The sequence below is a fragment of the Pseudocercospora fijiensis genome (assembly GCF_000340215.1).
Source record: "Pseudocercospora fijiensis CIRAD86 unplaced genomic scaffold MYCFIscaffold_7, whole genome shotgun sequence".
Classification (NCBI taxonomy): Eukaryota; Fungi; Ascomycota; class Dothideomycetes; order Mycosphaerellales; family Mycosphaerellaceae; genus Pseudocercospora; species Pseudocercospora fijiensis.
In genome coordinates this window covers 926,521-943,926 of record NW_006921538.1, presented here as the reverse complement: position 1 = coordinate 943,926, position 17,406 = coordinate 926,521, and the positions used below count along the sequence as shown (strand labels likewise).

Sequence of the window (17,406 nt, the reverse complement as noted above, 5' to 3'; positions counted from 1 at the left end):
AAGCCTACGGTTATCGATAGCATCCTAGAGATCCGTAGGTTCTTGTCGGACATTTAACTAAGAATTTTAAAACCGCAGTATATCTATATAGCGCCGGTCTATATAGGATAATTATAGGCCCTTCCGTAGTACTATTAATTATCCGCTAGAGAAGTATAGGCCGAGGACGATGTATTAGGCACATATTAGGTCGAGTCGAGGCCCGGTCGGCCTAAGACCTATACTAATTGCAGTAGCATGAGGTATATATAATACAGGTACTTCGATAGGTTCGGCACATTAGTCATGCTCGCATCGGTGAGGCTTCATGGTGGGGAGCGCGCGAGTCATGCTCTCGGGCGGCGGAGAAACGTGTCTCCACGCGGAGGCGGACAGGCTGAGAAAGCATTCGCACGCGCCACTCTTTCCCTCATCTGGGAAGACGTTTACGCTCGATCGAATTTCTTCACACAATGCCAGCGAGCACACCTGGAATGATGTGTGGCTACTAAGACTGCGCATGGAAAGCAAGATGACTGGACAAGTAGCGTGTGATTGACACCATATGAAGATCGATTCCTACCCTCAAATTGGGACTAATTGAGCACTCGCCCTTCCTAGCTAAGGAATTCGCGCCAAATCTTACTGCGGCTCTCATCAGGTCGTCGTAAACGCTCCCGGACCCGTTCCCAATCCCACCGCACCAACCCTTTCCTCGTACGCATCCTGCGCCATCTTCACAAACAAAGCAACAAAAATCTCGACGTCATCCTTAAAAGTCGTAGCGCTCGGTCTTTGTGCAAGTGCCTCGCAATAGTTCGGATACCTTCCACTCAAAGCAAACTCAACTTTCTTCGACAGGAGCTCGGATAAAGTGCCAGTTGTCACCAACATTCCTCGCAGCCGATCAATGACTTCCAGGAACGCCGTGAAAACCAGCCACCATTGCGTGAGGCACCGATCAGCGTTGCCGAGATTGTTGACGGAATTAGGTCTCGACCAGCAGTAAGCAGCAACTAGACGGTCCAAGATATCGTGATCGAGTCCAATGAAAGCTCTCTCGGGCCCAGTGAAAGTGCTTTGCTGTAGCGCCCTGAACTTGTTGATGTGATTCAACACATTGTTGCGATGGTTTCGTAAGACGATGTTACGATTGGCCGCCCAATTGGCCGCCCAGACGTGTGGATGCGGACTGATATCGTTGATGGTTAGTGGCTCTTGTGAGTCGCGAAAGTAGTATGGTTCGAGAGCCTCGCGGTACAGCTTAGTCCGACAGAGAGGGCATGTATTTGACTTCTCCAACCAGGATGCGAGGCAGTGCAAGTGGAAAGTGTGGGTGCAAGGTGTCGATGTGGATTCTTCCATTTCGTCCCGGCAGACCGGACATTCCGGTTTCGGGTCAGGTAAGAGCTGAGCTAGGAGCTCTTCTTTGGTGGGCAAGGACATCGTGGAGGAATGCTGACAACAAGGGGTAGAATAGGTGGCAAGCCAGTGCTGACTTTTTGACTTTATTGTGATTCAATGCTGTTTGACGGTGCTTTCCGGGTGTGTCCTGTGTCCAAAGTCAGCTCTCCCTCCAGCTTGTGCTCAAGTTATATTTCTGAAGGTATAGAACAGCTCAATAGTAATGTTTCAAGCGCACGTTTCATGAAATATGAGCCATGCCCTCAGTTCCAGCCTATGCAAGACATGGACGGCTGATGTCTCACTTGTTGCTGCACTGAAGCCCTACAAAGGCACAGCTCTTAGATCGCTGAGTGATCCTGGAACAACTCATTGCGGCAACAATCTCAGGATGTTGTCTGCGATCTGATGCATAGCAGGCTCGAAGTGAGATGTTGTTTGACTGGATCGTGCGCAGGTTGCTGCGACATCCTTGGCACAGTTCTCTGCATGAGAAACGCTATGATCCGAGCGAAGCGAAGTGGATAGGCAAACCCCGGAGTATTTGAGGAGCTTGCGGACGAGGATGCGAAGGTGTTGTCAAAGTGGAAGTCGCAATATAGTAAAGTGTTCGCCGGCAATGGATGGGGGCTTTAGTCTGAAGATGCTTGGATGCTGTCTCCTTTCAGACGCTCACGTGTTGGAGCCTCAGGTATGTGTCTTGGTTGCTTTGATGGCTGTTGGCATAAGACAAAGTGATTGAAGTGGTTTGCATAGGAGAAGTCGATGTGCTGGGATGAAGTTGCTACTGTGTTTTGCCGGAAGGTTGAGAATGCCAAGACCTTGGTTTTTTGAGCCTTATAGAACGCGTCGATTAGCCTTCTCTATACCTAGTTATTGTCATACCGCTTGTTAACTAGCCTCTTTAATATATGTTGTTACGCCTTGTTACCTCTAGAAGTTGCTATTCTTATCGCTACGTCGATAGCGACTAAGTTATAGCGTCTATATCTCGAATACTCGGCTATAGAGCGGGCGTCTCGATCGCGGAAAGCGGCTTCGAAGGACCTTCCTACGTATAAGGAAGCGGTTAAGCAGCGCGAGTCGCCTACTAAGGATAAGAAGAAGGCAGTTAAGAAGAAGGCGGTCGAGAAGAAGGCGGTCGAGAAGAAGGCGGTCGAAAAGAAAGTAGTTAGCGGAAAGAAGGCGGTTAGCGGAAAGAAGAAGACGGCGTAGTAGGAGAAGTTTAGTAATATACCGGCCTTCGAGGCAGCGGCTTAAAAGGACTTCTAGGTTAACGATGCTACTACTACTATAGAAGAGGAAGAAGAAGAAGTTATAGCTAGCGAAGTTAAGGTTAGTAAGTTAATACGCTTAGCTAATGCGGTGCTAGCGTAGGCGCGGCGCCTAGTTAATAGTTAGTAGATAAATAAGGAGGATATTTCTACGGTCTCTTATAACCCTCGTAAGGACCTATAGTATAAGCAAACCTAGCGCCTTCTTACTAGTAATAATAAGCTCGCTTTCGAGAACTATAACCGCACTAGCGCTAGCACTTAATACGCCGAAGATACGTACTATTAGGCTAACGAAGAAGCGTAGAAGAAGTCTACCTCCACTTAGCCGCTCCGTATATAAGCTCGTAACTTCTACCTACCTTCTATTTTCCTTTATATATAACTTCCTTTATCTTAAAACCTACGTTTCGGTTCCCGGCCTTCTCGATATAGTATAGTGGACTAGTTGCGAGCGTTAGCGAAGCGCCTAAGGACATTGTGTTAGAATCCGGTTATTCTTGTACTATCTTAGTCAGATTACTACTAAGACTAAGATTGAATATCGGATATAGCTCCGCAACTACATATCGCATTAAAAATCAATATAAGAGAGGGAAACGCAGCGTATCTTAAAGTCTACAGGTTTATTGCATATAGAAAATATTATATGCAGTAGCGGAAACGATAAATAGAAAACATAAAATGTTATTTTTGTACTATCTTAGAAATTTAGAGTCCCTCTCGAAATGTATTCGATACGAAGGCAAACAACGTCGTTTGCAACACGCGAAATAGACGCGGCCCCTTAGAATTACCCGCGCAATAACCCTAAAGTGTTTGCTAGTCGTAAAAGCGACGGGTTGTTAAGTCCTAAGGCCGTATCGGAGGGCTTCACCTACGGGCTAGATTTAGAAGCTAACTTGCTACTTGCGACCTTCGCAATACCTATGCGGCACTTCCGACACCTCTAATATACTAGAATATACGAGAGCGCGCCTCTATAAGCATCCTCGACATTCGAAAACGCCGGGCGCTAGTCGAGCATCGCATCCGCCTAATACTAAACATCTATAAGCTAACACTCAATTTAGCACTAATTTAGTACTAATCTAGCACTAATCTAGCACTAATCTAGCACTAATCCAGCATTAATCTAGCACCAATCCAGCGCTAAAAAAACCCCTAGTATCGAACAGATAGCGGCGCTATCTAAGCTATTATCGCCCTCCGATAGTAATTCTAAGAAGCGCTATACCCTCTTCGATCTAGCTCGAGTCGCCTACTACGCCGATTTAGACCGCGCCGCCTATAATCGTAAGCGTAAGCTATATAGTCGAGGCTATAGCTAGTAGGTCTAGTCTTAGTCTAAGTATGCTTTTATATATTATAAGTATTGCTCGAAGACTAAGAAGACTTCGCGTACCGTCGAGCGACAACTCGCAAGCCTAGTAGACAAGCAAGTTACTAGGCTGAAGGTAGAACTCGAGAGCTTTGTTAAGAAGGCCGAGAAAGAGAAGGGCATCTGCCTCGAGCGCTAGATCCTCGAGTAGGCTAATATAGTACTTAATGCGACTAAGCCGCTTAATCTGTTTACGCTCGAGCGTATTCTCGTAGCTAGCGGTAGCGATAAGCCTTCGCATTCCGATCTAACAAAGCAGTAATAGCAGGATTTCAACTTTAATAATCCAATCGTGCTAATCGACTCTGCCCGCAACCGCGTATATCTCAATGTCTTTGCCGAGATTAATAGCATACTACAGGCCAACTAGACTGTGTATATAGCTTATCCTAGTAGCGATATTAGCTAGGCCCCTCTAACTAGCGAGCTCGATATCGAAGCAGCTATATTGCAGGCTAGGAATGTATTATATATAGGTGCTTAGGAAGCCGGTAACGAAGAAGAGGGCGTCGACGATAAGGATAAGGATAAGGAAGAGGAAGTCGATATTAAGGAAGAGGAAATCGACTTGTATATAGAGGATAAGGCAGAAGAAGACATCGACGACTATTTATAGAACTTTAGTAACGACGAGATCGAGGCGGAGATAAATACCGACGATGCTAGCGACTACGACCTATCTAACGAGTTCGATAGCGGCGTCGAAGATGCACTTATAGGAGACTTTAAGCGTAGAACTCGTAGCGCCGCTACTACTCGTAGATCCGGTAGCACTCGAGGTAGCAGAGGCGGCGGTCGAGGAGGTAGTCGTACCGGGCGTTAAACTAGTATTAGGCGTAGACAACAGCTCGATAGTAATAATGATAATTAGATTATTAGTCGTGCTCTACGCCGTACGCTAGATTAGAAGTACACCGACATTATAAACGCTTATAAGAACGCCCGCATGCCTCCTCCGGAACTTATTAGGCGCTAGCTCGGTAAGACTAGCACTCGTACGTACCGTCGGCGAATTAATAAGATGTTAGATAGACCATTAGTTAAGGAGCGCTTCTATAGTGCCCGTCGGTTGCGATCCGAGCTAAAGCGGCTAGTTACTAAGCAGGTTAGGTTCTTTAAGGAGTATAAGCCCGAGAAGAGTCTTTAGCCTATCGATTTGCAGGAGATATCGGCTATTATTAAGAACAACTGTCTAAGTTAGGACCGTATACTACGTAAGCTATTGCTAAACTAGCGCATTAAGTAGAGTAAAGAGATTAAAGACAAGGCCGGTCGTATATAGAAGCGCATTAATGTGATTACGTAGATAGTAGTGCGCTCGATAGCACTATATAAGGCCTCTAGCTTTTCCAAATCCTTTAGAATCTTCTTAGTTACTAGCGGCGTTAAGTATCGGGTACTAAGTGTCTTGAACAATATAGGCCTCTGCCCTTCTAGCCGTACCCTATAGATTCTTATATAGAAGACTATATAGGTTTAGATTAAGGACTCTAGGAAGATAGCTAGGAACCTCCGTACGTATATATGCTATAACAACTTCAACCGCTAATAGAAGAAGAACGAGCAGATAACCGGTAATGCTACTAAGTAGATCAATATAACTACCTCTTATATTGCCGAGAATCCGCTAATCCTAGAGACCGGCCTAACCTAGGATATATTACATCTCGATCGGCCGCTAGATATACGAGAGGTTCTTTAGTCGATATAGGAAGATTCGTATCGCAAGTAGATATCGATATATTATATCGATTAGACTCTCGGGTTAGCGTTTAAGGACGAGTTAGAGAATACTATCTTCGCAGACTTTAACTTTAATAATTACGAGAACACCCTTCGTTTATCTATAGACTTTGCCGCCTATCCTTAAGGCGGTACTAAGAAAGCCCGTATTCCTTAGCCGAATATCCGTATCGCCGAGGAGATGCTAGGCTAGGAGGCTAAGATTCGCTCTCTGCCGGTATCGTTCTATAACGAGGTGTCTATTGCTAGTATATATTAGGTTATAAAGGACATCTTCTTAAACTTCCTAAAGCTCCGTAAGATGCGCGACTTTGCAAAGCGACTTTAGATTGTTGTTAGCGACTAGCTTACGATTAAGCGTATCTTAAGTACTTAGAGCGAGAGTGTTAAAGCATCGTAGGCATTCGATAAGCGTAACTAGATCCTCGCATCTCTAGTATAGTTCTATATCTTAATAAACTCCTGCTATACGGTGTTGCGTACTTATTGGAATATAAACAAGGATAGCGAGTAGCTAACCTATAACCTCGAGGAAGATACTATATACTTTAATATATCTAACCTAAATCCTAGCAAGCCTAAATTCTACTAGATAAAGAGCCTAACATTCCGGAGCTATCGGTCGCGTATAGTTGGCTTGTTTATTTAGGAGATGCTAGACTAGAACCTGCTTGATTATTCTAGTGCTATCGCCGTCGTAGTCGCATCGGAGGGCAGTAAGACTCGCAATTAGCTATTATAGGATGCGGTAAAGCGACTCCGCCCGTCGAAGTACCTTAAAATCGTCGACAAGATCTATACAATAGCATTCACTAAGGAGGCCTAGTAGGACACTACCGATCTAGCATTTACGACAATGTGTCGTATGCTAAAGACAATCGAGAACACTATAACCGTACAGATAGCTATTCGCAAAATAGATCTTAGTTAAATGCGCCGTATAGTCGACTAGCTTGTCGCCCTATTCCTCGGCGCTAGGTAGCGTAACTACGGCGAGGAAATGGTCTACCTCCGCTAGATGCTCGGTCCTAGTTGTAATAACATTCTCCAGAATGCGATCTTAGCTACTAGTGTTATAAACATGTCTAGTAAGCCTAGCAAGGGTATAGCGTCTAACGAGCAGGTCGAGCTGTTTAATATAGATTTGTCTCTAGATATTAAGCACTTTAGTAACTCAACCTACGATATCGAGAAGACTATCGAGAAGGTATCTCTTAACCGCGAGGCAGCCTTCCAAATGCGTAAAGCCTTCTAGTCTATTAGTGTAAAGGGTACTAATTACTATACCGCGAAGAATACTATAGTAGAGGTCTGCGTATATGCGGATAAGATAGTTGCTAAAGGTCTTGTTATAAAGCAAATAGAGCCGGTACAATCGCAGCGACCTCGGGGAAATCGGGTTAAGCGTAGAAAGGTCGTAAATACTACTGCTATCTCTAATAATATCTAGGAGAAAGGCCTTAAGATAATAACTAATACTATTAAGAAGGAGAACACTACTAACTAGCGACGCTTAAGAAAGCTAATACGTGCGGCTAATAATGCTGCTATCGAGGGCATTAACGAGATCGATGCTGCTAATACTGCTAAGCGCGTCGAGTCTAGAGGCGACCGCGGAGGTACCGCCGCTGCTATTAACCTAGAAGGAGATAAAGACATCTACGGGATATATATTAAAGAGGTTGCTAATATCGTTGATGTACTAGACTTAACCGGAGGAGCCGGTAGCGATAGCGATAGCGAGGCTCTAATAAGCGGCGCTCTTTAGTAGTAAGATTGAAAGCTAGGGTTAAGAGGTTAAAGGCTCGTTAGATTCTAGGCTTATATATATAGACTCTATCGTGTCTCTTCTAATAGCACTAGCAATAGCAGTTATAGCGATTAAGCGGCGAAAGTTGAATCGTAGATAGATAGATCTAGTGCTACGAGAGCCTAACCCGCTGTACTAGTTCCTTACTACCCTTCTATTATATCCTTATAAGCTCGCTAAGCAGGTTTGCTTTTAAGTAGGACGCTCTCCTTACTTATTAAAAACCTTATCTATTAACCCTCTCCCTTATCGCAATACTAACTAGTACGTCTCGATTACTATAGCAGAGCCTTTATACTCGCTGTTAACGGGCTCAAAGCCTGCCGATAGGGTTGCATTCGTAGTTATAGATCTAATTTTCTAGTAACTTCGTTATTATACGAGGTAGGGTTGCCTTCGTAATCGAACACATTGCCTTTGCTATTAACGCGCTTGCCGGTAAGGGTTTGTAGATAAGAAGCGGAGCCTGTATAGTGTCTGTCTTATACGGCCGATAGTCGTAGGTGCCGATAGTCGTAGATATCGATAGTCGTAGGTATCGATAGTCGTAGGTATCGATAGTTAAATCGTATATAAGAGCTAGTCGAGAAGCGTAAATTCGAGGAAGTAACAAGGATGCCGAGTCCCGCTAAGACCCCGGATTTAGTATAGCAGAGCGCATAATTAGCGGGATTAAACGTTATAGCTGCTTCCTTCCGCGTATTAACAATACCGGCTTTATAACTTTTACGACTTTTACAATAGCATATTACTAATGTAGCGAGATACGTCGATTGCGCGCATTTCTAGCAAATAGCGCTAACAAAAGTGTCTAACACGATAACGACGGCCGCCTTAGGCACTAAGAACCGCCTCCGAAACTCGAGAAGTTACTAATACTACTAATACTACTAACACTACTAACACTACTAACACTAGCGACACTAGCGATACTAACACTATACTTATTGCACCGCAGCCATTGGCACTATAATATGTACGGCAAGGATAGATACGCGAGGCGATAATATACATCGAGCGCTCGTAAAAGCACTCTTCGAGAAGCTACGATAGCCCTCTTACGTTAACGCCCTCCTTTGCTTAAATCCTATAGTCACGATCTATTAGAAGGACTAGCTGCTATGCAAGACAGTACGGATAAGTGCAGTTGCGTCTAGGGATCTATTTAACTAGCGGCACTAAGCGGCTATAGAAGTATATGCCCCGAAGCACACTAGAATTATATATAGCCTATATACTGCGGGTACGCGTAACGAGTACGCGTATGCGCAGCAATTAGCGCATTCTATCACTAACTATAGCACGTATAACCTTTTGAAGGGATAAGGTATATAGGAAGGGACTTATTAAGCGAAACGACGATAGCTTATTCGCTAAAGCGATACTTATTGGTTCCTAGACAACAATAGAGTATAACCGCGCCCTTAGTATTAGAGACACCGGAGATAAGTTGTCGAGCGCGTTGTAGTCGTATAGCAATATTAATGCGCTTACTAAGAAAGGAGGAGGCGTACTATAGTCGGATAATAGTATTAATACGCTTTCGGTTTAGGGATGCTCGAGTCGATGCGTACTGTAGTCGTATAGCAGTCTTAATGCGCCGAGCGCTACAGTCGTATAGTAGTGAAGACTAAGACTAAGCGCCTTCGGGCTTAAGTATATAGTACACTAGAGGCCCTTACGCAACGACTAAGGTTATTATATCTAATAGTCCTAACGAAGGCGTTACGCCGACTTAACTAGATGCGTTCTCGAGAGCTATTATCCTATAAAGAATCCAAACGTAGGAAGCCTATAGCAATGCTACGAACCTATCCACTTAGTAGGAGAGTTGCTATCGAGCCGCTACTTAAGGTATACCTCGCTAAAGAGTTTCTACCTTAAGTTAGACCGTCGGCCGCATTATAGGTATACCTTACTAAAGAGTTTTTACCTCCGCCAATCTATCTAAGACCTCTATAGTTTGCACTAAGACTGCGATAATCCAATAACAACTATACTCTTTCGGTTGAATACGTAGTCGGCGCCCGCTAAAGCTATAGTATACCTACTCGCTAGGAGAGTCGCCTTCGTAACGTCTTGCATCGACAAAGCCTATCGGAGACTAAAGAAGGACTAAACAAACTACCTATCGAGGAACCTCAACTATTAGATAAGCGGTTCTATCGGTAGCAAGCCGTAGGACTAGCAAGGAATAGTGTTAATCGCTATAGAGCTACCTATATGCGATAAAGAGGTATCGATACTGTTACTAAGAAGCCGACAGCTAGTATGTTGCTAGGGGTGTTAGTGTGTTAGTGTGTATATATATATATATAGAAGAAGAAGAAGTTAAGCTAGAAAGCGGAGGTCTATATCGGCGTATCGTAGGTAAGGTTTGCCTCTACTAATAGCAATACGCTATTATAACAATAGCAAGGCAATAATAACGGCTATATATCGCCGCACTCACTTTCAAGGCAATAGCCGCCGACTGCTAGTTCAATGCCTAAGGCTAGACCGGCTAGCGACTAGAAGCTATGCTAGCGACTAGAAGCTATGCTAGCGACTAGAAGCTATACTAGCGACTAGAAGCTATGCTAGCGACTAGAAGCTATGCTAGCGACTATCGAATAATAGATACAATAGGTTGGATTACTATATTCCTAGACACCGAATGTGCCGAATACAAAAGCTAGTCTCATCTAATGCTTATTCTACTATTAGTCCTTAGCTCTGCCTTTACCTTTGCCTCTACCCCTCTACGTCGGTATACGTACTAGACTACTCTTATACGAGCGAGTACTAAACGAGAAGGCACCCTCTTTAATACGCTAGCTTAGTGTACGAAGGCGGCTACGACTAGAAATCGTTCTTATACTAGCCTAAGCTAGAGCGGCCTCCGCCTCTGTAGCCGCTATAGTAGTGTCGATATTATCCTAGTTATCCTCGGCTTCTTCTTCTTCTTCTTGTCCTAGTCGACGACGTAGCTGTAGCGTTAGTGTTTAGTTAGATAGTGCAATGCGGCGTACAGTACTAGCGCGAGTAGCTATACGAGGAGTACGTAGAGTATCTACTACTTAACTCGTACCGCGCTTATTTGGGTTCGCATTAGTTATATCGATATCTCTACTACCTCTACTATCTCCACTACCCCTGCTACGGCTATTAGAAGGACTAGGCTCTCTATTATTAGCTCCGCCTTATACTTAGGATTGCGCTCGGTTTGCTGCCTGTATACGCAATAATAGAGCGGCACGAGCATTAGTCTTCTATTAGGCCTTCTTAGCGGCGCGGCGATCCTGTATACTTAGAGGTTACTGTATAGATAGATTAATAGATAGACTAGCTGTCTGCACGCTACCGGTCTTGTTCGCTGCTTTCGTAGCCGCCTGCTTCTTCTTACGCTCGGCCTCCTTCTAGTCCTATTCCTTATACACTTTCGGCGCGATATTCTTAGAGATCTCCTTCTATAGCTTAGAGTACTTAATCTCTTCTTGTCGGCGCGGAGTAGTACGGTGCCACTCCTTAAATAGCTAAGGCATATCGCTAATTGCGAGGGTCTTGAAATCGTCTAGTGTCTTCGAGCCCTTAAATACCTAGCTTAGCTCCTATACTATCTAGACTAGCACGAGAACGTTATAAGGAATACGTCCGAAGACATTGCTACTTAGGTCGTCGAAGAGGGCAGTAGCCTTAATAGTAAACTACTCCTTAATATATAGCACTGCTATTCCTAGACGCGTGTTACTAGTAGGTGCCTTTAGTAGTTTCGGGACTTCTAGACACTAGCGCTTTAGTTGTACAAACTCTAGCAAGGTAGGATTGCAGTAACTATAGCAATTCTCGGTACTAAGGACCTGCTAATTATTAGGAACCGGATAGTCGTTCTCGCTGTCGTCGTAGATATATAGTAGAACCTAGCGGAAGTATCGAGGATCGGTCTTATAATATCGCTAGTTCTAGAGCAGTCTCTAATTATCGCCTATCCTATCGCGCTTACCTATCTTATCCTTAGTCTAGGTATTCCCCTTCGTCTTGCCCTTCTTTTTCGCGGACTTAGCGGACTTAGCGGACCTAGTAGGCTCGGCAGGCTCGGCAGACTCAGTTACAGCTACAATCTGCTCTGCCTCTTCCTTATCGTCCGCGTCGAGGTCGATATTATCCGGAAACTCGTCTGCTTCGTATGCCTCTCCGGGTACGATCTCTCTAGGCACTTAGCTTTAACTAAGACCGCTACGGCGTACTAGAACATATAGTAGAGCATTCTTATAGATGTCGGTGCTAGTACTAGTGCTAGCACTCGGAGCGGAAGCAGAGGTGTTAGCAGAAGTGTTGTAAGCCCTATTAGCCTTCGGAGGTACTATCGACTTGTAGTTAGAGCTAGGAGGTATATCCTTCTTCGTGTTATCGACCTACTACGGCAGGAAGATAATCGCCTTCGCTCGCGCACTATATAGCAGTGTACGCCTAGTACGACCAATCTTCTAGACTATATCGTCGATGTTCTTAGTAATTAGAAAGCCCTAGAGGATTAATATAGTAATATCTAGAACATTAGTACTAATCGCAGTTGCTAGAGTTCCAATTATAAAGCGACAGACGGAGTCGCGCTATTTGAAGGCGTTGTATCGCTTATCCTTATCTACTTTAGCGATACGGCTTATATAAAAGTTGACGATATTATATACATTATAGCCGCCGCTGTCCCAAGTATACTTCTTCTTTAGGTCTGCTATGTCCTTAGTTAGGTCGACTAGCTATAAACGGATTATATAAGACAAGTTGTCGACCTCTATTAAGCTATCTACGAAGATCTTAGTCTTAGAGACATTCTGCGGAGACGCCTCGCCGGTCTTAGCGTTAATAGCATTATTAACGATAAAGTAGAGGGGCGAGAAGTCTTTAACATCCGGTACAGTCTCTATAATATACTAAGTCTTAACTTAGTCGATGCTTATACGGAAGATTTGTGTTATAAATGCGTTATTACCGATATTACGAAACCTAGCTCGATCGAGGACGTATTCTATAGTATCTTTAGTAACTGTTACAGAGGCACCGAGCTATACCGTGTCGGTACGCAATAGGCGGCGTAACTAGTAGATCTCCGAGAACTGTTTGCGGAAGTCCTTCTACTTCTTAACTAGGTAGACCTTATTAATAACGACCAATCCGATTATATCGGAGACCTTGCGTAGTATATCGCGGAAGTTAGGCATAGAGGCCTGCTTAGGACTAAGGATAATATACTAGTAGCGGCTAGCGCGGATATTATTAAACATCGTCGGGTCGAGCTTCTTAGTATCGGCATCAATTAGGCAGACTTTAACAAGATTAGACTCGCCCTTAAGACGACTTATTACGCGCTCGATATCGTCCTTCTACTCATCGCTAATACGAGTAAGTAGCACGACCTAGATGGTTATTAAGCCAGTCAACATCGTAAACGCCTAGAATAGAAGCGTCTTACTAGCACTAGTCTTCGCGATTATTAGCGTATTACTTTGTCCGAAGACAAGGCTCTTAACAACGTTAATCTGCATTTCCGTCGGCTAAGGATTGTCGGCTTATAGATGCATTATCTATAGAATACGGCATAAGCTAGCCTAGATAATTAGGCGCTAGAATAGTAGAGCCTCTAGTCGCTCGCTAGCATCGAAGACAAGGCGCTAGATCTGCTATAATAACAGCTAGTCTAGAGTATCCTAGACAATACGGTCGCATAGGTCTAAGAAGTACTGCTTCTAGGTCTATAGCGATGCATCGTTATCCGGCAGTAGTACGCTACGATCTTCGGACTATTTCGGCCGCGCACGATTAATAGATATACGACCTAGCAATCGAGTCTTCGTATGCTTCTTATACTAACGCTGCTTCTCTTGTCCGATACGTGTATAATACTTGCTAGCTAGGCGACCGCGGATTGTGCTAGACGCTAGCTTTGCCTGCTTGCGCCGACTCGCCTTAGTAGTACGTAGCATTATGCGGTGTGCGGTATGCTAGATTAAGTGCTAGTGTGTTTAGTATTCGAGACCGGAAGTATTTAAGAGCCGAAGGAATAGGAGATGTTAACGAGCGGGTGTCTACTGCGTTTGAACGTAACGTATGTTAGTCGCGTTACGTCGCACATAATTTACGTATAGCCCTATATAGAAGTGCCTAAGCGCTTCTTAAAGACACCGTGTTCTAGAACTTCAACTTTAACTTCAACTTTAAACCTAACATCGACCTCTATCGACCTATATCGACCTCGCTCTTATCTAACCCTCGACTGCTTAGTAAATATAGCCTCTAATAAGGAACTCGATATTACTGCGATAAAGGACCGTATCTCCTATATTAACCTATTCGATAAGAAGCGCGACTTTGTCGTATACGATTCCTTTGAGCGTATTTCCGACAAGCTAAAGCAGCTAGTTAAGACACCGCTTACGTATATAGCCTTATAGGACCTAGTCGTCGATGCTAAAGCATATTCGAATAACATTAAGTATACTATCGCTAGCGAGGGCCTTTAGCGTGTATTAAAGGACACTATAGGCTATAACGTGCTTCTACGTATCGGACAGGTCGACATCCTCTACGAACTAGTATTTAAGAATGCCGCTATTCTAGCCAACGTTACTAAATCTAAGAAGTCTGTTCTTGTATCGGCATATACGATAATAACTAGTACGAGTGCCGCTTTATATAGATCTTATACAAATGCTAACCGATTAGGCCTGCCGGCTATCGAAGTTATCGCCCTCGATCGAACCGAAGGAACTAGCGGAAACAAGGACGAGAAGAAGGACGAGAAGAAGGACGAGAACAAGGACGAGAACAAGGGCGAGAACAAGTATATTATCGGCTGCAATTAAGCGCAGCGAGCTCGATATCTTCTATATAGAGGCCGACCTCTTAAAGATTAGTTATAATGTAGTACGATACGGCATAGTTAGCGCGGTGCGATACGATGTAGTTAGTGAAGGCTTAGCGCGGATTTTAGCCTAAGGCGGCTGCTAGGACAGGTACTTTCTCTAACTGCTTGTTTCTTAACAACCCTACGTCGCTAGAAGGTCGAATAGTCGATAAATAAAGCGGATGCATTGTCTCTACAAGCTCGATGTGTTTAATTAATATATTAGCAAAATGGGTTTTACGCTTAGTAAGCGGGCGGCTAGCTACACACCTAGCTGTAGCTAACCTATCTAACCTAGCTTGCGGCATCGCCAGTTTCTTAACATCTATACGTCGCATAGATGAGATTTTTAGACATTTGAATTCGTAATTGCTTGCTCTACAACCTCCTATTTTAATATCTGTGTATTTCGTGCTATATGCTAACCTAGTATTTCTATAGTACAGAAATGGCCGCTTTTATACAACTTATCCTTAGACCCTTGCTTCGCAAGGGGTTTATAAATAAACCACAACGTCATTCCGCTAGCTGTAAGGGTCTGAATAGAGATAGGAAGAAGTAGCTCTACGTCGGCGACTATATATTAATCGTATCCGCCGCGAAGGTCGCGAAAGGTAACTAGTTTAAGCAGAGTTAGAAGAAGGGTAAGGTTCTCTTACTATCGCTCTTGCCTAACGGCTACTTCCGCTTAACCTATACTAATTTCTTCTATAGCGGAAGATTACAATAAGGCTCTCGACTACGCTATAGAATTAATAAATAATACTAAAGACAAGATTAAGATTAATATCGAGTTTAAGACTACTACTAAAGATACCGGAGCTAGAGCTATCCTTAAGGTTAGCAAATTAAAGCCGAATAATTAACAGAATATAGATAGTCTTACCTTTATTACTAAAGAGCGTAAAGATAGCAACTATACTACCGAGATTCTTACTAACTATATATATAGACCTCGTAGTAGTTCGGGTTGGTTTGGTTTGGTTTGCTAAGCCGAAACTCTAGTTTGGTTTAGGTTGGTTTGCTAAGCAACTATATAAGTAGCTAGTTCGAACTATATAATTTATCGGTTTTTAAGAAGTGTACGAATGTATACGTAGCTTCAAGCAAGCCCTTTGTAAGACTTAGCAGTGTAGCCGGCAGCGTAGCCGGCATTTTTAGTCCTTAGTACTTATAGAATTTTCGAATCCTACTTAGGCTACGTAGTTGTATAAAGGTACTTATATAACCTCAAATCTATAGACAATTAGCTAAGGGCACTAACTAATCAAAAGCACATATATATATATATAAGGTATTATAGTTTAGTTTAGAAACTGCATTCCTTAGGTATGAATTTCATCCTTTCGTTTACGGTTCAATTCCCTAACTGCTTAGTAGAATGTCTTTATCTAGATCTAGGTAGAACTTATCGATTTCCCTAGAAGTCCTCCTCCTTAAGAAGTTTATACACTTTCCTACTGAACTATTCGACAATATTAAGTACTAGGATAGCTCCTCCCTCGGTATCGGCATAGTATATAAAAGAGCTATAAGGCAGCTCTATAGAACGTTCCACTAGTTACTCGCTATACTAAGGCCGAATACTAGTTCGTTCCTTAGAACTCTTAGTTATTTAGGAGATATAAAGGGTAGGGTAGGTAGTAACTTCGTGTTGTATAAGGAGGTAGAGGCTGCTATAGAAGAGGCCTTTAACCTATAGAAGATAGTAAAAGATATAGAGGCAGCTATAGGTCTAGGTACCTAGTTGAATTTTTAGTAGGTAGAGTATAAGGATATTTAGAGGGAGTATTAGGTAGAGTTGCGAAGGCAGGTATATAATATGCTCTAGAAAACAGGGATAGTGCCTATAACTATAACTATTAGGCTCTTTAACCTTCCTTATTTTTCCCTGTTTTCTTTTTATAAAAATCTAAACTAATACAAATCAACCGGAATGTCTATCTTCTTTTAGTTCTTTAAAAAACCTAGCAGCGTAGCTAGTAGCGTAGCCGGCAGCGTAGCCGGCAGCGTAGCCGGCCTTTTTACTGCTTAGTACTAACGGGATTTTAGGAGACTTCTATTCCGTACGGCTAATAAAGCATACTGTACTATATATATATACTTAGAGAGTATTTAGAGCGCGGTATACAGCGCCGTATAACAGCGGCTCATTTCGTATATAGAAAAGCTTATAGATATTACTACGAACATCCTTTCTACTAGAACATCTATCCTACCTAGTACCGTCTCGAATGTAGACATTCTAGCCTTTTAGAATCTAATCGAGTGCTTTGAAATCCTTGTCTATAATCGTTATACGCTTCGCGTAGATAGCTATAAGGTTAACCGCTAAAATAGTATTAGTATAGTCCGAAAAGAGGTAGAAGAGAAACATATATTCGAAGATACGAACTAGGTAGGCTTCTATAGCCTCTTAAAGGGCGCCTATCGCGGAGGCTTAGAAGCGAAGGTCCGTTCTATAATCCTAGGCAATTTCGCGAATAAGTCGTTAGAAAGGAGCTTTACGGATTAGGAGCTAAGAACTCTTCTAATACTGCCGAATCTTACGGAGGGCTACGGCTAAAGAAGGATTAGTAAAAAGACAGTAAGAATGCCGGCTACGCTACCGGCTACGCTGCCGGCTACGCTGCCGGCTATAAATAGGACTTACTTCCTAGGCGCTATCGACGCTTCGTACGATTGCTACTAGTAGTAGAAGCGCTAGTTGTCGTCTTACGTAGAGCCTTGCCCGCCGTTGTCTTACGCGGAGCCTTGCTCGCGACGCCCTTTCTAGTACCGGAGCTAGCGGTAGTAGTAGCAGCCCTCTTACGTTAATATACTATGCTCGTTCTACTATTTCCGGTCTTATTACGACCCGTAGAAGCACTAGGTCCCTTCTTGCGAGGCGTCGTAACTTAGTTAAGTAGACTCGCTATTATAAAAGTCGTCG

General features: G+C 43.4%; 1 protein-coding gene across 1 annotated transcript; it reads right to left on the bottom strand.

Annotated features, from left to right (window-relative positions):
- Positions 1-279: 279 nt before the first annotated feature.
- MYCFIDRAFT_177000 (uncharacterized protein) lies at positions 280-8,553 on the bottom strand (the record flags this gene model as incomplete). Its single annotated transcript, XM_007930897.1, has 16 exons — positions 280-515; positions 542-575; positions 626-653; positions 679-714; positions 745-772; positions 813-843; positions 868-1,485; positions 1,513-1,565; positions 1,622-1,645; positions 1,669-1,683; positions 1,720-1,742; positions 1,766-1,825; positions 1,852-1,882; positions 1,918-2,020; positions 2,060-2,167; positions 8,545-8,553. 16 exons carry the CDS (start codon positions 8,551-8,553, stop codon positions 280-282), a joined length of 1,437 nt encoding a protein of 478 aa, XP_007929088.1.
- Between the last annotated feature and the right edge of the window lie 8,853 nt (positions 8,554-17,406).